This window comes from Macaca fascicularis, chromosome 11, assembly GCF_037993035.2.
Source record: "Macaca fascicularis isolate 582-1 chromosome 11, T2T-MFA8v1.1".
Classification (NCBI taxonomy): domain Eukaryota; kingdom Metazoa; phylum Chordata; class Mammalia; order Primates; family Cercopithecidae; genus Macaca; species Macaca fascicularis.
In genome coordinates this window covers 102994799-103021574 of record NC_088385.1, presented here as the reverse complement: position 1 = coordinate 103021574, position 26776 = coordinate 102994799, and the positions used below count along the sequence as shown (strand labels likewise).

General features: G+C 42.6%; 1 protein-coding gene across 3 annotated transcripts; it reads left to right on the top strand.

Moving 5' to 3' along the window:
• On the top strand, positions 1 to 26776 carry HAL (histidine ammonia-lyase). 3 transcript variants are annotated; one of them, XM_005571910.5, is made up of 21 exons: positions 1 to 60; positions 309 to 636; positions 1308 to 1368; positions 1475 to 1502; positions 2112 to 2186; positions 2275 to 2347; positions 2436 to 2502; positions 2786 to 2823; positions 3477 to 3602; positions 5700 to 5839; positions 7982 to 8029; positions 9009 to 9156; positions 10047 to 10142; positions 10241 to 10299; positions 11534 to 11614; positions 14662 to 14727; positions 14803 to 14968; positions 17471 to 17605; positions 23699 to 23807; positions 23907 to 23976; positions 25989 to 26776. In XM_005571910.5, exons 2-21 carry the CDS (start codon positions 390 to 392, stop codon positions 26127 to 26129), a joined length of 1974 nt encoding a protein of 657 aa, XP_005571967.1. In that variant the 5' UTR covers positions 1 to 60; positions 309 to 389; the 3' UTR covers positions 26130 to 26776. The 3 variants fall into 3 exon arrangements, with proteins under 3 accessions (XP_005571967.1, XP_045221683.1, XP_073863671.1); XM_045365748.3 differs by lacking the exon at positions 17471 to 17605; XM_074007570.1 differs by lacking the exons at positions 11534 to 11614; positions 14662 to 14727; positions 14803 to 14968; ... (2 more) ...; positions 23907 to 23976; positions 25989 to 26776 and adding exons at positions 11728 to 11786; positions 13321 to 13448.

Here is a 26776-nt window from a genome sequence, read left to right as displayed (position 1 = left end):
AGACAGAAACGAGAGCAGAGACAGAAATTGGGGACCCTGAAGAAAGGGGGCCAGCAGCAGGTAGGTGCCATCAGGGACAAGAACAGCACCTCCCAGGGTAGAAGACCCCAGGCCTTTCTGGCGGCAGGTCTGGATGGAAGGTGGACAGGAGGCTCACCTGCCTGCATCCCCTGCTCCTGCCCCTACTAGGCTACAAAAACCAAAGGGACAGCGGGTACCTCAATACCTCAATAAATATTTGCCCAATGCATGAATGAGTAAAGGCGAAGGACGGGGAGTGTTTTGAAAGTCTATTCTCGTCCTTCCAGCTGAACACATCCCAGTAGCCACTCCTGCTTAAAGCTCTCCCCTCCTGTGACCAGCTGAGGACCTCAGGCTGCAGCAGAGCTATGCCCAGGTACACGGTGCATGTCCGTGGGGAATGGCTGGCAGTGCCCTGCCAGGACGCGCAGCTCACTGTGGGCTGGCTGGGCCGAGAGGCGGTGAGGCGCTATATCAAGAATAAGCCTGACAATGGTGGCTTCGCCTCCGTGGATGATGTGCACTTCCTTGTGCGCCGCTGCAAGGGCCTGGGCCTGCTGGACAATGGGGACCGGCTTGAAGTGGCCCTAGAGGACAACGAGTTCGTGGAAGTGGGTGAGTGGCTGCAGGAGAGGGCCGCGAACGGGTGTGGTTTGGTCCTGGCTTAGTCCTTGCAGCATTGAACCCCTGCCTCAGGGAAAATGATAGGGAGAGGTCAGGCTTGCCGAGGCTGGCTCTGTGCAGGCACTTGCCACACTTCTGGGGATCTTAAGTCCTCACACAATCCTGTGAGATGGGTAGGATTCTCCTCCACCTCTGATAGCCATGGAGAAATCAGAGAGGAGGTAACTTACCCAGACTCCAGCAGCTAATAAATAACAAAGACTAGACCGATACTCAAGGCTGCAGGTCTGAATCCCTTTGCAGTGGGATTTTGAAGGTCCTTTTGCCTTTCAAAAGAATCCACCGCTACCCCCACACTGGAGGCCAGCAGCACAGCATCAGTTCAGATTTAAAAGAAAATAAAGCTGGGAATGGGGATGGAAGTAGAATTCCGTCTTGAACTTTCATCTAAACCTCTGGTCTCTGCCCTGACACCTACCTCTCTGCTTTTTGCTCTCCTCCTACATAAAGATGCTAAGACCACATGAAACCATCTGAAGTGGTTTTAAAGCAGCCATTTCTATATAACTCATGGGCCAATGATGGGCCCTTCCTTGGTTTATTAGGGGGAATATGGCTGTACAATGTGGTTTGTAATGAGTCCCCGTGCATTCTTGTTTTAGTCATAGAGGGTGATGCCATGTCTCCTGACTTCATTCCATCTCAACCAGAAGGAGTTTATCTGTATCCTTTCCCACAGGCTCTTTGGTCTGCTCTGGGGGCGGCTCCTGCATATGGTGGGGCTGGGGTTTTTCCACACCACCCTATATATTCCTTTACCTGGATACAGATACAGCAAATACCGGGAACCTGAAAAGGTAAGCTTCAAACCACTTTCCTTTTCTTCAGAAAATTAAGGCTCCTTATTTAAGAGGGAGGAAAGCCAGTACAACTTCTGAGTAAACACTGTCAATTAGAACAAGGCTGGCCGGGAGCAGTGACTCATGTCTGTAGTCCCAGCACTTTGGGCGGCTGAGGTGGGCAGAACCAGCCTGGCCAACATGGTGAAACCCCATCTCTACCAAAAATACAAAAATTAGCCAGGTATGGTGGTGGGCACCTGTAATCCCAGCTACTTGGGAGGCTGAGGCACGAGATTCACTTGAACCCAGGAGGTGGAGTTTGCAGTGAGCCATGATTGTACTACTGCACTCCAGCCTGGGCTGGAGACTCTGTCTCAAACCAACCAACCACCCACCCACAGGGCTTTATCCAGCTCTGTAGTAGGGAAAGGGGGCTTGGAAAGGCATTATGCTTTTGCACCACTCAGCCTCCTCTTATGCAAGCTGCCTTTTTGTTTAGCATGTTCATGTTTCATGCGGTGATCAGATCTCTGAAGTGTCAGTTCGGTTCTGTCGGAGGTGTCACTACTCTGGTTAGAATAATGAAGCTGTTCAGACTCACTGAGATCCCCTTCTTTTGTGTAGTACATCGACTTAGATGGAGACAGTCTGACCACAGAGGATCTGGTCAACTTGGGAAAGGGACACTACAAAATAAAGGTATGGGGAGGGAGGGGAAAGATGTCTGGCTGTTTTTGCTGCCTGTGGAAGACTTTAGCGTGCTCAGTTCTGATCAACATTCTCCTAGCTCACCCCAACCGCTGAGAAGAGGGTGCAGAAATCCAGGGAGGTCATAGATAGCATCATAGAAGAGAAAACAGGTATCCTTTTATCTTTATGTTATAAATATTTTTTATAAACAAACAAAAATCCCTGCATCTAATTGTATAATGTCTCTTTTTATTCTAGTTGTTTACGGTATTACTACAGGTTTCGGGAAATTTGCTAGAACTGTAATACCTATCAATAAGCTACAGTAAGTTTAAATCACACATATGTTCATGTTCCACCTACCCCCATCTTTGAAATATTTTTCAGCAAGGGAAATAATTCGCATTTGCCCCAATTTGCAGATGAGAGAATGAGGCTTGGGTTAACTTGCATGTGAGTTGGTATTGAAAACCCTGGCTGACTGGTTTCTCCTATTGCCTTCCTTCTGTCCCTCCAAGGATTTGACCATGATTCCCTTCATTTACCCAGCTGAGGGAACATTTTCTCACTGCAGTGTATCTAAGAGGATTTTTACCTTTCTCTTGCAGGGAGCTTCAAGTCAACTTAGTACGCTCGCATTCTTCAGGTAAGTCAAAGCGTTGAGTACCTCCTGGATCTTGTGTGATTAGATGAATAAAGCACAGCACAGTGTGAGTCATCCAGTTATAGTCACAAAAAGCTAGTTTCTCAAAACAGCATTTCAAGAACTAGGTGCTGAGGTGGGAAGGGATGCAGAAAGAATCAGCTGAGCCTCAGAAAAAGAAGTGGGCCAGGTGGAGGGATAGGGTTGGTACGAGAACACATGTCCCATGCCGTGGAAAGAGTGTTGCATTCAGGGAAGGAAATAAAGCCTGGAACTCAGAGATTGAGTTAGGATGGGCATAGTGAGATGGGAAAGACTGTCACCAATCAGCACCCATCAAATGGTAAAGAAGTTGTGCTAAGGACTCTGGATGCTATTCTAAAGGTGAGTGGGAGGTCAGGGGTTCACTGAAGCATCCCAAAAAGGGGAATTGAGAAGGCAAAACTGGGGTCTTCACCTTTGTCAGGAAGATGGGGCTTGGACAAGTCAGACAGGCAGGAGGGAGAGCAGTCCAACTACCTGAGCCGAGAGGAGAAGGTAATAGCAGGCTGGGCTACATATGGGAAAGATTTGAGGGAGGGAGGGAGGGAGGTAGGTTGTCAGGAGATAGAAAGGAGTTTGCTTTTCTTGGAGAAAACATCAATTCTGTTTTGTAGGTGTTGGGAAACCACTAATTCCTGAAAGGTGTCGGATGCTCTTGGCTTTAAGGATCAATGTCTTAGCCAAAGGATACAGTGGCATTTCCCTGGAGACCCTCAAACAAGTTATTGAAATGTTTAATGGTAATGCAATGGCTCCCCAGATGGAACCTCTGTGGAGGCTGGGCGTGTACCACAGGGTAGACTTGATTGGCCAGTTGCTGAGGAATCACCTGAGATAAGAAGACATGAAATAATTGAAATGAGTGAGAAATGCGCTTGGCAAAAAGAAGGATAGTTAGATGGGGGAAGAGGAGAAAGTCGATCAGAGATGCTTACTCCTGTGAACTTTAACTTATTCTGCAAGACCCTTTCCCTAGTATTTGTCATTTTTAAGACTAGAACAGGACCCTTAAGTCTGCCCTTACATTCAAGCCTACCTAGAAGAACCTTAGATTAAGCGGTACATGAATATGGTTAGAAAAATTGCATAATGATATAGATGTCCATCCCAAAGGCCAATTCAGTAGTTCTGGTTGGTGCCTGGGAATCTGAAATCGTAATGTCCCCCAGGTGATGGCCAGACTTGCACACTAAAATCCAACTTCTTGCAAGGGTAGAACAGACATGCAAAGAGGTTAATGACTCCTTTGTAATCAAGAAGCCATGTAGTGGCAGGATATGATGGAACTCAACTCTAGAGCTTTCTTCTTCGTTAGGAAAATTCTAATGTGGAAACCAGATTTGCAGTGGTTGGAGGTATTGTCCCTTCTCACAGGTAAGGACAAGCCTTCTAGGTCAGTGGAGACTCAGAACTCTTTGAGGCAAAGGAAAGGGAAGAGAAGCAGAGCTGAGGCAGTCACAAGGAGCAAAACATATTGAGTTTCCATGTTATAGACGCAAGTGGCACATAAATAGGATATGCCAATGAGTGGAGAGCAATTTGAATGAACAGTCTGTTGTCCACAGGGCTGTGCTGAACAGACTAGTAGTGATTCCAACACCTACTTGTACTCTTACCTTGGTCTGCCATACTATATAGCCCTAAAATCCCAGACAGTAGCACTCCAACCTTAAACCCACTTTATGGGTGAGTCTAAGGTACCTCTGAGAGTTCCCCAGTGTGAACTTGAGCCAGAAGCTGGTCTGTGGATGGCACTACCATACCCAACTGATATTATTTAACAGTTGGAAAAAATGCTGCTGTCAGGAATCTGATTTTATATCAGAAAAATGAAGCCTCTTTTTTGGTAACTTTTTGGGAATTTCTTAGAAAATGGCACGTGTTTATTGATAAGGGGCAGTGGGGTGTAGACTGGGTGACTGGTAAAATGAAAAGACTCAGTTGCCTATGACTTCTCTTCCCCTGGGAAACCTTTTAATGCTTTGGTGCACCACTTCCTTCTGGAACATTTTATATTACTTTTCCAATGTTTCCAAACATTTTCCAATAGCTTTGAATGGCTAAACTTGGTCAAATGAATGTCCTTTAACTTCATATTTAGATAATTTCTAACTATTTTTCCTATAATAAACAAATGAACTATAAAAAACAAAAACAGACCAAAAAACCCAGCTAGCTCCCGATCACGTCTTTAAGATACATTGCTAAAATTTCTACAAGTGGAAGTACTAGGTCGGATTAGAGCATGCAGATTTTGAGGGCTTTGCATCCAGAAGTGTCCTCCTTCCTTCTTCTTCTTTATTTAGGAGACAGGGTCCTTCTTTGCCACCCAGGCTGGAGTGCAGTGGCACGATCTTGGCTCACTGCAACCTCCACCTCCCGGGTTCAAGTGATTCTCCCACCTCAGCCTTCCTAGTTGTTGGGAATACAGGCATGCGCCACCATGCTTGGCTAACTTTTGCATATTTTGCAGAGACAGGGTTTCGCCGTGTTGCCCAGGCTGCTCTTGAATTCCTGGGCTCAAGTGATCTGCCTGCCTCCGTCTCCCAAAGTGCTGGGATTACAGGCGTGAGCCACTGTGCCCGGCCCTTCTTTCCTTCTTGCTGTCTCTCTCTCCAGCCATCCCTTCCTCCCTCTCTCCTCTTTTTCTTTCTATAGCAATTCATCTAGGTCCCTTACATATTAGCTGAGTTTGAAGAATTGTCTTTCCCCAAGTATTTATGCCATAAAGTGATAGCTATTGGAGGCAGGGTGGGGGGCAGGGTGCACTCACTGACAAAGCAAGGAGAGTCAGAATGCAGTACTCTTGAACTAATTGCTACTTACTTCTCTCCCAGCCTCCTGCCTGCCCTATGTTCCAGAGAAAGGAACCGTTGGTGCCAGTGGAGACCTTGCCCCACTCTCTCATCTTGCTCTCGGGTTAATTGGAGAAGGGAAGATGTGGTCTCCAAAGAGTGGTTGGGCTGATGCTAAATATGTAAGACTTACAACAGCTTCCATCTGCAGCAATTACCCTAGGCTGGACACCAACTGTGCTTGCATGCTTCGTATCACTTAATCCTTACAATAGCCCAGTGAGGGAGCCTCTACTATCCTTACTTTATAGATGAGACAACGAAAGCTTAGAAGTCAGATGAGGCAAGACTGTTGTTAGCTGTCAGCCTTCTGGGTTTGGTAATCACCTTGGTGAAAAGGTATAACTGCTACTGTTAATAATTTATCCTGCACCTACAACATTTCCAGTGCCTAGCAGTAAGGTCACACACTGTCACAATTTTAATTAGGAGCTGGTCTCACAGGTGCAGCAGTGTGGCTCATAGCACTTACTATATGGCTTCTGGAAAGCAGGGTTCATTTTTCCCTCCTACCCTAGTGGCTAATCAAAAAAGCCTGTTTTTGATAAAGCTTTGATGTTTTCTTCATCTGTGTCTGATTTCATTACAGCAGCACAAAGCATCATTTAATGTATCATCCCTGATGAATTGCTGGGAGGTTCCCTGATAGTAAGTGAAAGGGGCAGAAGGCCCCGGAAGAGGAAACAGCTAAGGAAATAGATAATCCTTTTGGGGATACAACTTCCAGATCATCTATCTTCCATGCAGCCTTGTCTTTGATTGTTTCACTATGATCTGTGTTTTCCTCCAACTACACTCACACAGCAATCACCCTGACCTTTCTAAACAGCAAATTCAAGCATGTTCTGGTGAAAACCTGTAATGCTTCCCATTGTCCTCAGGATAAAGGCTAAATTTAAAGTGGCTTTCAAGGGTCTTGTTTGTCATGTTATCCCCTAATCCCTTCTATGTGTGGTTCTACATTGCAGAAACTGGAGGTTGCCTGCAGTGGGAATGTGCTGGGCAGAGGGTCCGGCACAGATACATTCTTCTCTCTCCAATTTCTGCTTCTGAAACGTCTTCTAGGGATCTTTTGAAGCCAGAAATTCAAGACTAGCCTGGGCAAGAAAGCGAGGCTCCACCTCTACAAAAAATAATATAAAAATTTTCCTGGCACAGCAGCCTGTGCCTGTAGTCCCAGCTACTCAGGAGGCTGAGGATCACTTGAGCCCAGGAGTTCAAGGCTGCAGTGAGCTAGGATTGCACCACTGTGCTCGCTCCAGCCTGGGTGACAGAGACGGGTGTCTAAAAAATAAAAGAAAAAGAAAAAAAGAAAAGCCCTCTAAGAAGCTTTCCTCTCTGCTGCTCCACTTCCTACCTCTTGAGTTCCTTGTGACCCTCCTGTATGCTCTCCTAGCACCTTACATGATTGTTTTCCACTGCACCCCACCCACTTCCCACATCCTCGCACTGAATGTGCTATTACTCAGCTCAGATTGCCCCTGAGCTTGCCTGTCTTCATTTTGCCTACTCCTAGAACCACCCCAACACCCAGAACAGAATCCAGCCTCTAGTTGATGCTTGAATCTAATTGTGAAATTAACATCGTAAATGGGACCACTCTGTCCTTCTCTTACCTTAACTTCCCCTTCCTTCTTTCCTAGAGGGACCTTAACTTAATGACTCTCTACTTCTTTTATTTCAAGGAAAGACTGTTCTGCCCAATCTCCCTCGGGATTCTGTCTCCATCTAGTAGAGGGAATTTTATAATCCCTTCTTCATTGGTGCTCACACATGTGCCACAAAAGCCCTGCTCTGAGGTTTTGCCAGTGTTTAAATGAAATATTAGTGAGGTTAGAGGACTTTTTAGGTCAAGCTCTGGAGGCAAGGGAGCGTGAACAGGGAGGAGTCCAGCCTAAGCACAACACAGACGCATGTATGTGTGTCAGGTACATGTATGTCAGGAGGCAGCGGTAAAAAAGGTGAACGTTAAGGTGGAAACTGAACATGAAGGATCTAGAGACCAAAATTTAGGGTTGATTCTATAGACAATGGAGCCCCTGATTTCAGTACAAAAATTGATTGAAAGGTAAGTCTGCTTTCATGAATAAAGAACGAAACTAGAGAATAGACCAGAGAACATGAGTAGAGCCAGTTCCTATAGGTCTCATCTCTTATAAGATGGACTTTTGGGTGTAAAGAGCTATTATTGGATTCCATATGATATTGGAAATAGGCTAGTATTTCATTTGATACCCATTTTCATAGTTTTAATCATTCTATAGGTCCTAGAAGCCCATGGATTGAAACCAGTTATTTTAAAACCAAAAGAGGTAAGGAAACTCAAGGAAAATATGTTCATAGTGCCTAAGTCTTTATTTATGCTGTATTTTCAGTTTTAATCTCAGCCTCAATGGTTCCTTAAATGTAGCTTGTGTGTTTGTTTCAAGTTCATCCCTGAAGAAGGGTCACCTCCATAAGAATTTAAAAGATTCTTTATGCCAGGCGTGCTGGTGGATGCCTGTAATCCTAACACTTTGGGAAGCCAAGATGGGTGGATCGCCTGAGCTCAGGAGTTTGAGACCAGCCTGGGCAACATGGTGAAACCGTATCTCTACCCAAAAAAAGAGACAAAAATTAGCCAGGCATGGTGGCGCACACTTGTAATCCTAGCTACCCTGGAGGCTAAGGTGGGAGGATCACTTGAGCCCTGGAGGTCAAGGCTGCAGGGAGCCATGGAGTGCAGTAGCAGGGAGCCACTGCACTCCAGCCTGGGCAACACAGTAAGACCCTGTCTCAAAAAAGAAAAAAGATTCTTCATGCCACAATGCACAGGGGGGGTCTCTTAGGAACTTAAAACTTGAAATTGAGTTCTGTTAGGATCTCTGAGAGACAGATGTTCTCAGCCAAAATTCCTTAGAATGCTCTAAGCTAAGAGTCTTGGACCAGAATTAGTTTTTTTTTTTTTTTTTTGGATGTCTCATCAATAACAGTAAGAATTTAAAGAAGAAATGCAACCTAATACACTAAAGATTTTATGTGCAGTCTACACTCCAGAGCTGCATTGCTGCTTTGGGAATGGGGATACTTAACGAGTATTTCATTTGCCAGATTTGTGCTTATGAGTTCACATATGATAGCACTTATTCTTCAAGGGCTTAAATAAACATTACTGTTCCATATTTTAGAAAACAAACATAGTTCAGCTGACTGGCCAATTTTTCTCTTATGAAAGCAAAAGATACAAAATCCACTGGTATGTAGGTTCGTCACAATAACCACAGTAGGAAACTTTGCTCTCTCCCCCAACAGGGCCTGGCACTCATCAACGGGACGCAGATGATCACATCCCTGGGCTGCGAAGCTGTAGAGAGAGCCAGTGCTATTGCACGGCAGGCTGACATTGTGGCAGCCCTGACCCTTGAAGTGCTGAAGGGCACCACCAAAGCCTTTGACACTGGTCAGCAGAGTTCTTCCTTGCGGTTGTTATTCATTCAACCAGAGGTGGTGGGGTGGGGTGACTGAGGTCTTTAGACACAGGAGTGGTGGGGGCAAGTGGTAGGGAAGGAGAAAATCCAAGTGCCTATGGCGTACCCAGTGTGCTGCTTCTTCATCTAAGCTATGGCTCACCTGATCCTTGAAAGAACCGCAATTTACAGATGCACAGAGCCCGGAAGTTGAGTGACTTGCCTCAGATCACTTGGGGATCTGGGTGTGTCAAGCTTTGTGTTGTCTTAGGAATCTTTTTACAGGACTTTAGAACTAGAGTAGGATTAGGGTTGGTCCCGACTAGAAAATTGGGAAAGAAAAACTATCGAATTGGTAGCTTATTTAGAAAGTAGTGAATTTCGACGACCCCCCAACTATAATATGAAAAGGGCAGAACATTGTCTAAAAGTAACTGAGTTAAATTAGGCCACTGTAGGGCTTCCTCCTGTTATTAGCCCTATTCCTTTAAGGTAGGCCCAGTGTCTTGAGTGGAATTCCCAGTGTTCTCAACATATAGTTTGCTATCAGATATTTAAAGTAGAAGGAATCAAGTCAACAAGGAAAATTGTGCTTTTGGAGGTAAGTTTCTAATTCTGAGTGGTGGCTAAGGACCCCTGGACTTTTGAGGGTTGTATCAGCACTGTAAATGGTCCTGAGCCATTGATGGTCATTTATTCGAATATCAGAATTACTCGACCTGGCATGGTGGCTCATGCCTGTAATCTCAGCACTTTGGGAGGCCAAGGCGGGAGGATCGCTTGAGCCCAGGAGTTTGAAACCAGCCTGGGGAACGTAGTGAGACCCCCATCTTTAAAAAAATAAATGGAATTATTCAGACTTTTTCTCCTTCATCAATTCTAGACATTCATGCTCTTCGACCTCACCGTGGGCAAATTGAAGTTGCTTTTCGGTTTCGGTCACTCTTGGACTCAGATCACCACCCATCAGAAATAGCAGGTCTGACCATGTTTATGGGAGTGACCTATTTGGTTATGTGTTTTGTGAAAAGAATTGGTAACATGACCCCTGTCTCTTCCCCTCCACCTCTTCCCCAGAGAGTCACAGGTTCTGTGATCGCGTCCAGGATGCATACACCTTGCGCTGCTGTCCACAGGTAAAAGCGGGGAAAAAAAAAAGTCAATAAAAAATGCCAATAAAGTTTTTCTTTCCCCCGGTTCAGGATGAAAAATTTTAAAACAGGAAAGTGTTAGAAAAACACGTAATGGTCAACTATAGTCCAAATTTCTTACTGACTCTATGAAAAGTTATGTATATTTTACCTTTATGTGTACAATTGTTGTAAAGTTCTATTCTATATGGTGAACTATTTGTTTTCTTTTGATTGCTCAACTTACTTTCAGAGTATTTTGGTCTGTGCCAAGTTTCAGTCTATGGTGTAATAGAGTCCTCTCTAGAATAAATACCCTCATTTCCCTTTACTCAGCAAGTTATCTTTTCTAGCTAGCTTATTAAACAATAGATCAAAACACCTATGGGTAAGAATTGTCAAATTAGATCTACAGGAAGATTAAGTCCTCCCTGATATTTTAATAATGATAGCAGATTCTATGTGACAGGCACCATTATCACTTTCATGTATTATCTTTATCTTTCATGTATTAATTCATTTAATCTTCCCAACTATGAGAAAGATACTCTTTCTCCCATTTTGCAATGGGGAAACTGAGGCACAGAATTAAGTACCTTGCCCAAGATCACACAGATAGATTATTATTTCCTTGACTTCTGGGAGAAACCAGAAGCCAGGTGCTGCTTTAGAGCATTGTGGCTATCTTTGGGATTTGTACAGGGTAGCTGCCTTATGTGTGAACATCTTCTAATATGATACCTTCATGCTTCATGAACTTTACCACCTCGGATAATAGCTACCATTTGAGTAATTTCTGTGAGTCACATCTAAGAATTTGTTTGCATTATTTTATGTATTTCTCAAAAGCCATAAGTGCTATTGTCTGTTTTCTGTCTTCCTCTCTTTTAACTATAAACCTAAGGAACTTGCCCAAGTCCTACTTCTAACCTGGGAGTGAATCTGCCTGTGTCTAGAGTTGGCATTCTTCCTCCCACACCATGCTGCTTTGTATAGATTGATCTAATGTGAATATGTATGATAATGAATTTATTCTAATTTGTTTCAGTGAAAACCCAAAAGAATTATAACAAAATTATCTTCATGTTCAAAATGAACAGAGTATAATTTCCATGGTTATAATTTAAGACAAGATTTCTGTAGTCTTTATAACTTTAAGATCAGATCTTCTATATTCTTTTAATATTGGTATCTTCAGGTAATCAAATGGGTCATATACCTTATTCTGATTGTATTTTAGGTCCATGGTGTGGTAAATGATACAATAGCATTTGTGAAGAACATCATTACCATAGAACTGAACAGCGCAACAGATAATCCTGTATCTTTTGATTGTATGCTAACCTGCAATTATACAATTGCAGCTGGTAATTTTAAGATCTACTGAGACAATCGTTTTGTGCAGCTTCTCAGTTCCATTGCTCCATTTCACAGAGTAAATGCATCAGTACCCGAGGCCCAGACGTTAACTGACTTTCCCCACGTCAGAGCTGGTAAGTGGTAGAGGTGGCCTGTGAACTTACTCTCAGGTTCCAAGTCTAACGTGCTGTACTTTCAAAATGGACCCGTTCAAGATTTAAGAAGATATTTCCAGCATTGGCTGACATGTTTCCCGAAGACACTTGCCCTGAAACCCACTGCCATGGTTGTTGGTGGAAGGGTGAAGACCTAGGTCACAAATGTGATTGCAGAGATGCTAGACTGTTTATGCAGGCCTCTCTGCTTCGAGTGAGAGCGATTTGTGTTACACAGAGGCCAGCCTTTTAACACTCACCAAAGTATTGATTAAAGAGTTATGGCTTCCTCATCCTGAGGTTTTTGGCATTTTTTTGTTTTTGTTTTTGTTTTTGGGACAAAGTCTTACTCTATCTCCTAGGCTGGAGTGCAATGGTGCAGTCTCGGCTCTCTGCAACCTCTGCCTCACGAGTTCAAGTGATTTTCCTGCCTCAGCCTCCTGAGTAACTGGAATTACAGGCACGTGCCAGCAGGCCCAGCTAATATTTGTATTTTTAGTAGAGACAGGGTTTTGCTGTGTTGACCAGGCTGGTCTCGAACTCCTGACCTCAAGTGATCCACCTGTCTTGGCCTCCCAAAGTGCTGGGATTACAGGCATGAGCCACCACACCCGGCCCCCATCGCCGGGTTTTTATTTGTCATGCGGACTTTGCTCAAATTAGTGCTTTTGCATTTGTTCAAAGAAATAGTAAGACTGATTCCATTTCTCAAGGATGGAGCTCCTGTCTTCTTAATGGAATGGCTTATCTCAGAGCCATCTGGTTTTTTGCTATGGAATGTTCCATGATTACTTAGTTCCCCAGATGTTGAGGTGATCAGTCAGGAGTCACACTGGCAAAGTTTTCACGGAGACAGCACTGCCTCTGAAGATTGCCAGACGCCTTTGGAATCTATTTTTCCTATTCCACATCTGCCTCAGTTCTAAATCCCAGAGAAAGTGCTGAATCAGCAGCCCTGAAAAGCAAGTCACAGGCTGGGGTAGCAGATGGTTATGTGATAGCTCTGTAAGGTTTCCCACGAGATGGCTTTCGTATGTTTTTTGACAAGCTTACTTCAGAATGTGTGTTTTATGTTCTCTCACATTGTTTACACTGAAATCAAACCCACACTAAATAAGCCTCAGGAATTGGGGGTCTCTCTGTTCACCTCAATACCACCCCATCCTCCAGATGGAATAGTAGTTTTTATGACTCTATGTAGTCTTATCTCAGTACCAATCTTTTCACTCTATGGAAGAGGTATCTCTTCTACGTTTACATCACTGCCTTTAAAGGGAATCTCATAGTTTTTAGAAATTACCATTTAATTACTGGGTATGGGGCAGGGGATAATTAACTCCGCACTAAATTCTTCTGCTACCACTTGCCTCAGCAAGAATTTCAGTCAAAAGTCTTTTTTTTTAAAATTAAAGATTGCTAATTATTGATAAATTTCCAATAGGCTAGTATTTGGGAGTTCTCCTGCAATACTGGCGTTACCTGAAAGAATATGTTTCTCAATTTTCTATTGCAGATATGGAGCCCCATCACACATGCTGGATATTATGGGAGTTAAATTCTAATTGTCTTCATCTAATAGCCAACAAACAAATTTGGAACAACTAGAGGACAATAAAAACATGTCTAAGTTCTAAATTGATGCAGAATTCCATTGCTACAGGGATTCAGAGAATGGAGAGGCGGCCACGGTCAAGGAGCTAGACCCAATGGGCTCACAGTTACATGTGCAGAACAGAGTAATCCACACTTGACTAGGTTAATGTAACACATACATCTCCAACTCTTTCGAAGTTAGAACCTTTCTTGTACACAGCGAGTTCTCAGTTAATAGGTAATGAATATTCTTGAGCCCAGGAGGCAAAGATTAGCTCTTTAGAACCAGAAAAGAGGATCTATTACTGCCTTTTCCTGGGTGCTTGCTGGTTTAAGTAAAGGGCGTGATGGAATAGAATTATCTCAGGCTGGGTTTGGTGACTCACGCCCTTAATCCCAGCACTTTGGGAGGCCAAGGTGGGCTGATCACTTGAGGCCAAGAGTTCAAGACCAGCCTGGCCAACATGGTGAAACCCTGTCTCTACTAAAAATACAAAATTAACTGGGTGTGGTGGTGCGTGCCTGTAATCCCAGCTACTCAGGAGACTGAGGCACAAGAATCACTGGAACCCAGGAGGCAGAGGTTGCAGTGAGCCAAGATGGCACCACTGCACTCCAACCTGGGCGACAGAGTATTACAGAAAATAAAAAAAGGATTATCTCAGAATAATAATACTCAGCAAATTTAAACTTGCCACTTACTGAAAATGGATTCATGAGGACATATTGGCCACCATCTGTTGTTGAATGCTGACACCAGATTACTGAGTAAAGAATTCGAAAATTTTCTCAAAATTGATTGTTCCAGACATTTTGGTAGTTGCTTATCAGCAGAATTTCCCATTCAACAGATTCTTTTATGGAACCCAAGTTTGCAGTGCCCATTGAAGAAACAGAATTTGCTTTCAAACAGATGTGTTGGTCTCTGTTTTTAGTTTCAGGCTATAAACCTTCTGAGGGCAGGTACTAACCACCAGGTTAGTTCAGTTATGGTGCTTGAGAATCTAATCTCAAAAGAAAACATCATTTCAAGGTTCATGTTTTTTTGGCCTCCAAATTAGGTGTACATGATCCACCTTTAAGGCTTTTTGTTTTTTGCTTTTGTGAACTTTTATGTCTCTTGCAGGAAGACTTGTCTCTTTCCATTCATCCCACATTTGTACACGGACTGTCACCTCCACATTAAAAAAAGAGGGCGGGAAAGGGTTGTACTTGAAGTGACTGGCAAACGTTATCTTCAAGCCTTAACCTGTTTTGAAAGATGGTCTTCGCCAGTAGGGGAGAGACAATTTCTGGAGGAAACTTCCATGGCGAATACCCAGCCAAAGTAAGCTTTTTGAACTGCTCTTGACCCAGAAAGCACATTCCAATATAGGCTGACTGAATGGAGACCCTCTTTCAGGCCCTAGACTACTTGGCCATTGGCATTCATGAACTTGCTGCAATCAGCGAGAGAAGAATCGAGCGGCTCTGCAATCCCTCCCTCAGTGAGCTGCCTGCCTTCCTGGTGGCTGAAGGTGGTCTGAACTCTGGGTTCATGATAGCCCACTGCACGGCAGCAGCCCTTGGTAAGGATACTGCCCTTTTCCCGGAACACACGCCCATCCATCTAAGGGTCTTTCCATTTCACCCAGAAGTATCAAATGTGGTCTGTGAGTGAGATCTAACTTTTCACCACTTTTATTTGCATCCTAGCTTTCTCAGTGCAAAGGTAACAGGTTAATTCTAATATTTTTCAGAAAAAGATAGTTTAACAACTTCAATATTGTTATACTGATATATAATAATACAATAATAAGGCTGTAATGGACAATTTATCTGTGGAAAGCAATTTGACATTGCATATGAACTTCATCTCTACAGCTTTTTTCCAAATCTCTATTGGAAGACTATTGGAAAAAGACTAAGATGCTTATAGTTAATGGTGAAACTTGAACCGACCTATAATTAAACTTTAATTAAACTTTCAAACCTATAATTTAACTTTGGATACATTTCACTAAATATAACAACCACTAAAAACGTAAAGATGTTGTTCCAACATAAATAAATGCTTATAAGCAGCAGGATACCCTCTATGAAAACTGAGCTTCAATATAGTTTATTTCTGACTCAAGATTGTAAGAGACAGATGGAGTAACACATCAGAACAGTCCCTGGCACTAAGTAAGTGCTAAGGGCCTCATTTATGTTCATTCACTTAATTGTCACAATTGTCACCTGAGGAAAGGGCTATTATTATCTATAGATGAATATCTGAAGATCTGAGAGTTAAGAGACTTGCCCAGTATTGCACAGCTAGCAAGATGTAAAGCAGAATTCAAGCCTGTGAATTTTGGCATGCAAAACTGTGCTTTTACTTTAATTAATGAGGATCTCATTTTAATCCATACTAATCCAACCCTAAAATAGGGTTGTCAAATTTAACAAACAAAAACACAGGATGACTACTTAAATTTGAATTATTTGGGACATGCTTATACTAAAATTATGTTTTTTAAATCTAAAATCAAAATGTAACTGGGCATCCTCTACTTTATCTAACAACCCTACCCTAAAAGGCAGGATAGCATGAGTTATTACGTGCGTAGACGCTAGATTAGAAGCCCAGCTCTGCCATTTACTAGATCTGTGAGCCTCTTTATCCTGTTGATCCTCAATTTACACCTGCATAAAATGGAGATGATAAATTTACCTAAGGGGGTAGTTTGGAGGATTAAATGAATTGATGCATATAAAGCCTGGTATATCATAAGCACTAAATAAATACTAGTTGCTATTAATATTATTCCCAACCAACACAAATAACCAACTAAGAGCCACTGAATTCACCTCCTCTGACCCAATATCTTCTATTTGCTCACTTGCTTATTAATAAAATAACCCTTTAACAGGTAGAAACTTCTCACAATAACATAGTGGGGGAGTAGTCATTGATTTCTAGAGAACATGATGGACATTGGGAAGCCTCATTTGAATATGTTTTAGTTTCCCAAGCTGCCTATTAAGGTTATTCGGCTTGCTTTCATTGCAGTAAAATTAGGGTTTTTCTTTCTTTGGCCCTTGTAAGTTATCTTTCTGAACAAGCCTCACCACAGGTTGCTTATCAATATAGTCCTCAGTTTAGGGTCCAAGGACTGGGGACTTAGTGCTGAAACCTGGAAAGTCCTTGGCCAACCAACATGACCTTGACAAAGTAGCATGACCCTGACAAAGTAGCATGACCCTAGTTTAAAGCGAGATCATCTTAGGATATGATCCCATACGGCATAGAAAACAACAGAAACTTCACCCATGACCACTCTTAAAGCCTAAGAAAGAGAAGAGACTTTGAGTCTGACCTTTTCTGACTTCTAAGCTAGGGCAAGGGAACTTCCTAACCTAAGTCCTTGCTACTTATAGTGTAGTCCTCAGACCAACAATATGGCCATCACCTGAGGGCTTGTTAGAACAGCAGACTCTCAGGCCCCACCCAAAGCTTAGTCGCTTTGTTATAACAAGGTCCCCAAGTGGTTCATGTGCACTGGAAAGCTTGAGAGTCCCATATCTTGGTCCTCTCTAGAATTCCCCCTCCTCCCAGATACTTCTGGCAGTCATCGAGCCCATGTTTACATCCACTTATATCATCCTTGAACATTCTGAAGTCTTAAATTTTCTTGCCCAAGATTTGTGGGTCCAGCCTCAGTCCCCAAATGCCACGCCTGAATTCTGGTGACACAACCAAATTGATCTCAAGTACCTGAAATGGCCATCATGTCTCTTTCTCCCCTAGTCTCCCTGGCATGCTAAATGCTTCCCAGGTTTTCATCTTGGCCTTGTTATATTAGAATTCCCAGCTGTCCCATCCCCGTCTTACCTCAGAACTCACTATTGCTTTAGAGTCCTCACTTGGGGAAAAATACGACCTGCTTCCTTTTCCCAAAGCAGCTTTCTACCATCAGGGCTTGAATAATGTCCCAGATCTTCTGGAGAGTGTATCCCATGCCGTGGAGCACTCTGTGGAAGCCAGGGGTCCTTCAGACAGCTCATCCTATGAGGAGCACTTCTTAACTGGCACGGGTTTCTCGCAGTTTCTGAGAACAAGGCTCTGTGCCATCCCTCGTCTGTTGACTCCCTCTCCACCAGCGCGGCCACGGAGGACCACGTCTCCATGGGAGGATGGGCAGCCAGGAAGGCCCTCAGGGTCATCGAGCACGTGGAGCAAGGTAATGCTGATGAGTCCGGGATGGCGGGCCTCCCTGATAGACCAGGGTGCCTGTGCTTCTCAGGTGGGATCGCCCACTAGCAACATCAGCATCACCTGGAAACCTGTAAGGAAGGCAGACTCTCAGGCCTCCTTCCAGGCCGGCTAATTCTACTCTAGGAGGAGAGCGGAGCAATCTGTGTTTAACCAACCCTCCAGGTGATGCTGATCTTCGCTAAAGATTAAGAACCTTGCTCTGTCGCCCAGGCTGGAGTGCAGTGGTGTGATCTCGGCTCACTGCAACCTCTGCCTCCCAGGTTCAAGCGATTCTCCTGCCTCAGCCTGCCAAGTAGCTGAAATTACGGGCGTGCGCCACTAAGCCAATTTTTGTGTTTTTAGTAGAGTCGAGGTTTCACCGCCTTGGCCAGGCTCGTCTCAAACTCCTGACTTCAATTGATCTGCCCACTTCGGCCTCTCAAAGTGTTGAGATTACAGGCATGAGCCACCGCACCTGGCCTGTTTATTCTGTTTTTAAAAAAAGAGGAATTGCTTTCCTTTAGGCATTTTTCTCTATGTTTCTAAGTTTACCCAACAGTATTGGAAGCAGATGGCTGACAAAAGAATCGCTCAATTTTAAGATAAATGTGAGAGTTGAGTCCTTTTTTTGGTAACGGTTGTATTGAGATATAATTCACATATGTTATACTTCACTCACTTAAACTGTACAGTTTAATGGGTTTTGGTAGATTCACAGAGCTGTGCATCCATCGCCACAATCAATTTTAGAATGTTTTCATCAGCCCACAAGGACACTGGTGCTCTTCAACTCTGACCTCCCTGTTCTCCCTACTCCCCCAGTCCTAGTCCTAGTCCGAATCTACTTTCTGTCTCCGTCTTTGTTTTTGTTGTTTGTTTTCCTATTCTGGACATTTCATGTGAATGGAATCCTATAGTCTTTTGTGTCTACCTTTTTTTTAGTTAGTAAAATGTTTACTTTTTCTAATTTTTCATATAATCTTGCTCCTTCTAATAGTAAAACGTTTTCAAGACTCATGCATGTTGTTGCACGAATCAGTCCTTTATTCCTTTTTATACCCAAATAATATTCCATCATATAAATATACCACATTCTGTTTATCCCTTCAAACACTTGATTTGTTTCCACCTTTTGGCTAATATGAATAATCCTGCTATGAACATGTGCAAGTTTCTGTGTGGATGATGTTTTCATTTCTCCAGGGTGGAATTGCTGGGTCACATGGTAACTCTATGCCCATATTTTTAGGAACTTCCAGACTGTTTTCCAAAGTGGCTACACCATGTTATGTTCCCACCAGCAGTATTTGAAGGTTGCGATTTCTCCACATCCTTGCCAGCACTTCTTTCTTTCTTTCTTTCTTTCTTTCTTTCTTTCTTTCTTTCTTTCTTTCTTTCTTTCTTTCTTTCTTTCTTTCTTTCTTTCTTTCTTTCTTTTTTTGAGACAGGATTTCCCTCTGTCACCCAGGCTGGAGTGCAGTGGCATGAACGTGGCCACTGAAGCCTTGACTCCCTGGGATTAAACCATTATCCCAGCTCAGCCTCCTGAGTAGCTGGGACCACAGGCATGGGCCACCACGCCCAGCTAATTTTTTATTTTTTTTGTAGAGATAGGGTCTCCCTATATTGCCCAAGCTGGTCTCAAACTCCTGGGCTCAAATGATCCTCCTGCCTCAGCTCTCAAGGTGCTGGGATTACGATCAGGAGCCACTGCACCTGACCTAGGACTTGTTATTATCAATCTACCATAATGTGTTCCTTATGTTCATTCTTCACAAGGATTCTCTATTGAACATGTTGCTCTGGTCTAAAGCTTAGAGTCACCCTTCTCTATCGATTATCTTCTATCTAGTTCATCAGCAAATCAATCCTATCTTCAAAAGACACCAAATCCAGCCTCTGCCATCTCCTTCTGATGGGTCCCCTTGTTTTCATTTCTTTTTCTTAAAATAATTTCTTAAATGGCTCTTGGTTACTCCCATTTTGAATTTTTTTCTTTTTCTTTTTAGATGGGTCTTAGTCCCCTTCTTTTCACTAATGTTTCTCTCTAGGAACCACACACAATAAACTAGAATGAGCTTTTGAAAGTGTAATTTAGACCACATCATGCCCCTATGGGAAATTTACCAGTTACTTTCTATTGCTCAAGATACCATCCAACCCCCTTACTGAAGCCAATGGTAATATGGCTGGTTACATGATCCAGCTTCTGCCTGTCACTGCAACCTCTCTCCATCCCATTTTCAACCCTGGAAACCCAGTGTTGTTCTTGTATCTGCCAAAAAATACATCCCTACCTCAGCACTTGCTGGACTGCTTGCCTGCAGCACTGGTCCCAAGGACTTCACTCATTCTATCTATGGAACTGCCTAGAATTCATCTGAGATGCCTTCCTTGTCTACCTCAGCTAAAGCAGCAACCATTATTTCATTTGTTTGTTGTTATTATTTTCCTAACAGCACTTAGTATAATACCTGTGATATACTTAGGCTTGTCTTTCCTAGTAAAATATAAGGTCTATAGGGGCAGGGATCTTCTCTGTCTTGATCACACCCCTAGGTGGACCTAGAACATCTAGAACCATGCCTGGCCCAGACTGGGTGCTCAAATATTTGCATGACAATAAAGTTGGCACTATAGGTCCAAATGATAGATGCAGCTTGTCCAATGTAGTTCTCTCCTTTTATATCAGAAATGTGTAGTTGGCAAAAAAAAAAAAAAAAAAAAAAAAGCACTTTGTGTATCAAGCACGTTTATTGTTACTTAAATTTGCTTTGTCTACATATATTAAACAAACACCTATAAATCTTGGAATCCGGTGATACTGGATATAGAGTATAAGCACCTGCTTGCTACTAGTGATTCTGTGTTACACAGGTAACTAGTGTGGGAACACAGAAAGAATAATTCCACCTGATTGGGGCGGAAAGACATCTACCACTTGAGCACAGTGGATTAAACAGTGAAAGAGATGTACTTGGCCTCTGCCCTCTTAGAAATTTAAGTCTAGCCAGAGAAGTTGATATTGAACAACATGGTAACTTTTCGTAGCACTTAACAAAATTATTTAAACAGTTCTAGGAGGAAATAACTGAACATGATCTAGTCTGAAAGAACAGAAAAGGTGTTTCTGAAGAAGTATTTAAGATTAAGGCCTAAACAGCAAATAGAGCCAGCTAATGGGTGTGTGTATGTGTGCATGAATAAAAGTGCCACATTAGTTTCGCAAGGAAAAGGAAAGGGGATGTGCACAAAATATATTGTCTTGGGTTATATTGAGATGGGATATCCAAGTACAGATGCAGAGCTCAGGAAAGTCTGAAGACTCATCTTTTTTCTTTCTTTCTTTCTTTCTTTCTTTTTTTTTTTTTTTTTGAGACAAGGTCTCACTCTGCTGCCCAGTCTGGAGTGCAGTGGTGAGATCTCAGCTCACTGCAACCTCCGCCTTCCGGGCTCAAGCAATCCTCTCACCTCAGCCTCCCAAGTAGCTGGACTACAGGCATATGCCACCAGTGGGCTGGGCTAACTTTTATATTTTTGGTAGAGATGGGGTTTTGCCATGTTGCCTGGGCTGGTCTCTAACTCTTGGGCTCAAGTGATCTGCCCGCCTTGGCTTTCCAAAATACTGGGTTTGCAGGCATGAGCCACCGCACCTATCCATGTCCTGGGAATAATGATGAAGGTCGGCATTCTCTGCACGGAGGCAGCTGAAAACTACTAGACATAAGGAGAGAATACCAGGAACAGAACCTTGCATTCGAGGGAAAAGGCATAACCTGAAACGTAATAGCCTATGGGAGGAAGGAGGGAAACCTTTTCAAAGGAAATAGCTTCAAGAGCTCAGGGTAGCAGAGGTCTGCAAGGTCAAGAGAAGCATCTTTTTTTAGAGAAAGGAACACAGGTATAAATTAATCTCAGAGACAGATAAAATGAATAGTATTCAAACTGTAAAACTTTGAGAACATATTTGCAATACATCTAAGTAGAACATATGTTTGCAGTATATCTAAGTGGTACCATTATTTATTTGCTTGGGATTATTTTAATTCATGCGAATTATACTCGGTTAAAGTGAAGATAATAATCATATAAAACCAAAAGGTGTTTCCATGGTTCTTCCAATATGTGTTTTCAGTGTGTTTAAGAAATTTATTTTGAGGATCGAAGATTTGAAGGATTATTAGGCCACAGAATATCAGCTTATTTCAAAATAAATGAGAGCCATTTGAAATATATCCAGCGAAATCAAGATGCATCGAACCCCTTGAATTTGTAACAAGAAAGTGTCAGACTTTTAAAATTGCAGTTGATGGATTCAGGGAGAACTGCTAGCAACGAAGAGCATTTAACCAAATGTTGCAGAGGTGGCCACTTAAGGTTTTCCTAACATGTTTCACATTTATCTTGCAAATATTTACTTCCCAGTTTTTTCTGGTCTTTGACATTACCTATCAGACCACGCTTCTCATGATGTAACATCATATCACCAACACGTATTGAACATTTTTTATGTGCATTCAGTCTTTTAATTCATTTAACCTGCACAGTAACCCTAAAAGGTAAGTACTATTATTCCATTTGATAGGACAGGAAACCAAGGCAGAGGTTAAATAATGTGCTTGGGGTTATGCAGATAGTAAATGGCAATGCTAGAATTGCAATCCCAGGCAGTTGGTTCAAGTTCACTGTCTTAACCACTCCCCTATACTGCCATATTGATTCCAAAAAAACGAACTAGCATCTTCATGGTTTATTGGACTTCCATTTGCATGATTGCTTCATATATGTCCTCCCATGGAAGTATGTCAAAATGAAATCGCTGTGAGTTGAGAGTATGCTACTTCAGTCAGATCTTTGTAATACCTGTAAGGTTTGGGACTGGGAAATAGGGTCATTGATTTGGCAATAAGTCAGGATTTATTCCAGTAATCTAAGTGGCTTTAAATGAATAATATCCCTTCTCACTTGCCAACTCCTCACTCAACTTCTTTGATCAAGACGGATGACAAGTGTTTCCTATTTCCACCTTTATATAAATTTCAAGTTGCTTTTAGTTTTGCTCTTCTCTTTGGCTTAAAATACCTGGCACATAGACCTCTGTCAAGGATTTGAAGGAGTCAGTGAATGCGCAAGTGAGTCTTTAGTTGCCCTGGAACTAACTCTGTAATGTCTGTTTCAGGCCTTCAAGCTTAAAGGTTCTCAAGTCAACTAAAGCAGAAATCTTTATATTGTCTTTCTGAGCTAAGAACACTTATTAAATGTGCCATACCTGTAATAAATTTTGAATATTGGAATCTGTATTTCTTTACATTTGACCCAGTCTAGATTATGAAGAAGTTTTTTATTGAAAGGTAATTCAAGGTTAAACCACTTTGGATTTCATTACTTGCCAAGAAAATTAGTTTAGAAGCTTAAAGTTGATCAGACTGTCTAGGTGGTTAACCCAAATAGAGTATTAAAAACATTTGACTTCTTGTCTTTCAATTTATGAAGTACATTATGAACTCTGGTGAGTGCAGACAGGTCACAATGGGAGAAGATGAAGTTGTGAAATTCACTGTGGACCTGGAAGCAATTTCTCATCTTCTAGTCCAGTATCCCCACCTCTCAATTCGTATGGAATTGGAAACCATGAGATTTAAAGCATCTCAATGAAATGCATACAATTATTTAATAGAGCTGGGGCTCAAGATGAGGATCAGCTCTTCTTTCTGACCTCCTTCCCTACCCACATGACCCAAACTTGGCCAACAAACCTTGGTTAGAGGATGTGAATGGGGGGCATGGCAGATTTTGCTAGTGCAAATGAATGGGCAGCTTCCTGGGTAGGTGTGTGGGTCTGGTAATTATTCAGGTAAATGTCTCAATTCTCCCCTTCTCAGCATTAAAGATACAGTCAAGGGGTTAGAAAACCGGTTAAAATGGCAACTAAATACCAAAGCAACTTAATTCTACCAATAGACAGAGAACAAACCATCTGTTAGTTGGCTGGTGATGGGTGTCAACTTTGGGAAATCCACATTCCTCAAGCATGAAGTCAGACTTTCATAAGCTACCCTCTTGGAATTTCTTGTTTCAGTTCTGGCCATCGAGCTCCTTGCAGCCTGCCAGGGTATAGAGTTTCTACGTCCCCTGAAAACAACCACTCCGCTGGAGAAGGTCTATGACCTGGTGCGCTCTGTTGTAAGGTAAGATCAAACAGGTCTCTGAGAGTTACGTCAGTTCAGCACGGTAAACCCTGGCAGGGCTTAATGTCTGGCTGATGGGTGAATGTGCTCTCCCTACAGGCCCTGGATAAAAGATCGTTTCATGGCCCCGGACATCGAGGCAGCGCACAGGCTGCTCCTGGAGCAGAAGGCAAGCTGGCCCCTTGGCTTGTTTCTTAATTTTCAATTGTTACGGGAAAGCAAAGTCGGGGATGGAGAAACATTGCCTTATTCTATTGTTTTCTGGCTATTCCTTGGGAATGAGCAAAAAGGTATTTCAGCAACAACTTGCAGCACCACTAAGAAGCCATGTAATAAACACTGCATGCCCCAGGGTGCAGCCAAATGTTGAATATCTAAGGATTAGAAACAGAAATGGATTTTAAATGGAGTTTTGGGACAATATTCATGGGGAAAAATAAGATGTCAGGTTCATTGATGCCTCCCCACCCCTGCAAGATGTCCTCTTTCATTCAAAAGTATGTTCCCTTCTGGGTGACGCTATCACAACTACCACCACTGGCTGCAATGGCTGTGTAGACCTGGAGAGAACACCAAGGCCCAGGTGTTTACTTCAGAAGACTTTCAGTCTGTCTAGCGCTCTGGTGAGATGCGGGTTTTTCTTCTCTGCATATTTCCACTGGTTACATATACTCAGTATACTCAGCTGCCAGGTACAGATGTCCAGCGTGCTGGCTTATCTTTTAAATATCGTTTTTGAAGTGCTTTCAACCTTTCGAATAACTTGGGGGTGTTATGTTCCCTAGAATCGCTTGATTTCCTTAAAACAGCTGCTCTGCTCTGGGGGAGTGATTTTACCTGGGATTTTCACACCCATTATTTCTAAGCATGTCCTGCCCTCTTAGTGGGGAAGCTGCTTTTCTGCTGCCAGTTTTGGTGCTAGGAGGGAGGTATGTGAGAGTTAGCCTTTAAGAGTATTCATTTTCTAAGATCATAAAAAAGAATAGGAAAGGCTCCTTGGCTGTCGGTGGCAGTTAAAAAGTAGCTATAAACCAAAAACAGGGCCTTAATTTGATTCAATTAAAAAAATTTTTTTAGAGATAGGGGTCTTGCTATGTTGCCAAGGCTGGACCCAAACTCCTGGGCTCAAGTGATCCTCCCACTTTGGCCTCTTGAGTAGCTGGGGCTACAGGCACATGCCACCATGCCCGTCCAGGGCCTTACTTTGAGATGATGTTATGCTTAAAAAAAAAGAGGTTGGTGGGTGGGAGGTAAAAACTAACCAAGGATCTGAGGCAGTGCCTCTCCAGCGTTAATGTGGCTATGAATCTGCTAGGCATCTTGTTAAAATGCAGGTGTGGATTCAGTAGGTCTGGGTGAAGGCCAAGATGCTGACTTGTCCCAGGTGATGCTGATACTGCAGGGGCACAGGCCATGCTTTAAGTAGCAGGGTCAAAGGAACAGAGCCCCTGTGGCATGGAAATAAGGCAACAGGGAAATTCAATTCACTTCCTTTTATCATTTAAGGCTTGCTTTAGAAAACACACAGCTCCAGGCCATATGCGGTGGCTCACGCCTGTAATCCCAGCAAGCACTCTGGGAAGCCAAGGTGGGTGGATCACTTGAGGCCAGAAGTTTGAGACCAGCCTGGCCAACATGGTGAAACCCCGTCTTTACTAAAAATACAAAAATTAGCCAGGTCTGGTGGCATGTGCCTGTAATTCCAGCTACTCAGGAGGCTGAGGCACAAGAATTGCTTGAACCTGGGAGGTGGAGGTTGCCATGAGCTGAGATCATGCTACTGCACTCCAGCCTGGGTGACAGACAAAAACAAAACAAAACAAAACAAAAAAACCACGTAGGTCCTGTTAAGACCCTGGAGCAACTATCCTTCACTCTGTCCACACTGAATTCTCTGGGTTTTGTTATTTGCTTTCTTGTTTTGCCTTGGAAGAGTATGCAGCTTAAAATCTTTATGACGACTTTAGAAAGTTTTGGACTTTGTATATTTACAGTCTTTAATGCAACCAAAGACTAATTGACACAGGTCATATGTCAAATGGCTTAAAATAAAGGCAAGCAAACAGCAGCTGTGTCCAGTCATGTATAGAGGATGTTTTGACTTCGGATGAAGTTGATGTTTAATAGCATGTGGAAACAATGTTGTCAATATTTCAGCTTTGTTTTGTCCTTACTTTTCAGGTTTGGGAAGTAGCTGCTCCATACATCGAAAAATACAGAATGGAGCATATTCCGGAATCAAGACCTCTTTCTCCAACAGCCTTTTCACTGAAATTTCTGCACAAGAAATCCACCAAAATCCCGGAGACTGAGGACCTTTAATGGGCTTTGTCATGGAGTAGCAGATCAGAGGGCAGTCAGTTTAGTACAAAGCAATACTAGGCTGAAGGAGAGACCTGAGAACTTTCCTAGGTAGATCAATCCATTGTATACTTCAGTTCTTCTAAAGTCTACTTTGGTTAGGCTGATGGCAGTATTATAGTTGCTAAATTCAGCACTGTGTTCCTGTTGTCATGGTTCAAGACCTACCAGGTATTTTCAGATTGTAGGAGTTTTCTTTCTTAACAATTTCAACAGGCCACTCACTCTTAAGGGTAAGAAGAATAACCACAATTGTGTGTGCCTGTTTTTTACTCTTAGCATTAGATGAATTCAAATTTGGAAACAGATTGATAGCATTTTTTTCTAAAAACATTAGGCTTCTGTTAACCTTTTTTTTGTTGTTGTTTTTAATTTGCTTCAACCAGTTGACTTTCTTTGGCTAATTTTACTTTGCATGATATGCCTTAATATGCCTTCATAAATAACCATTTTAAGTCATAATTTGTCCTTAAGCTGCTTTTTTCTTCTATTAATTGGATCGTAGTAAAGAGTAGTCAATAGGGTCTTCAGCTATTAGTTATAGAAGTGATTAAAACCAACAAGAGGTTTCATGTGCAAAGGAGATAAAGAATGAATATAAAGATTGC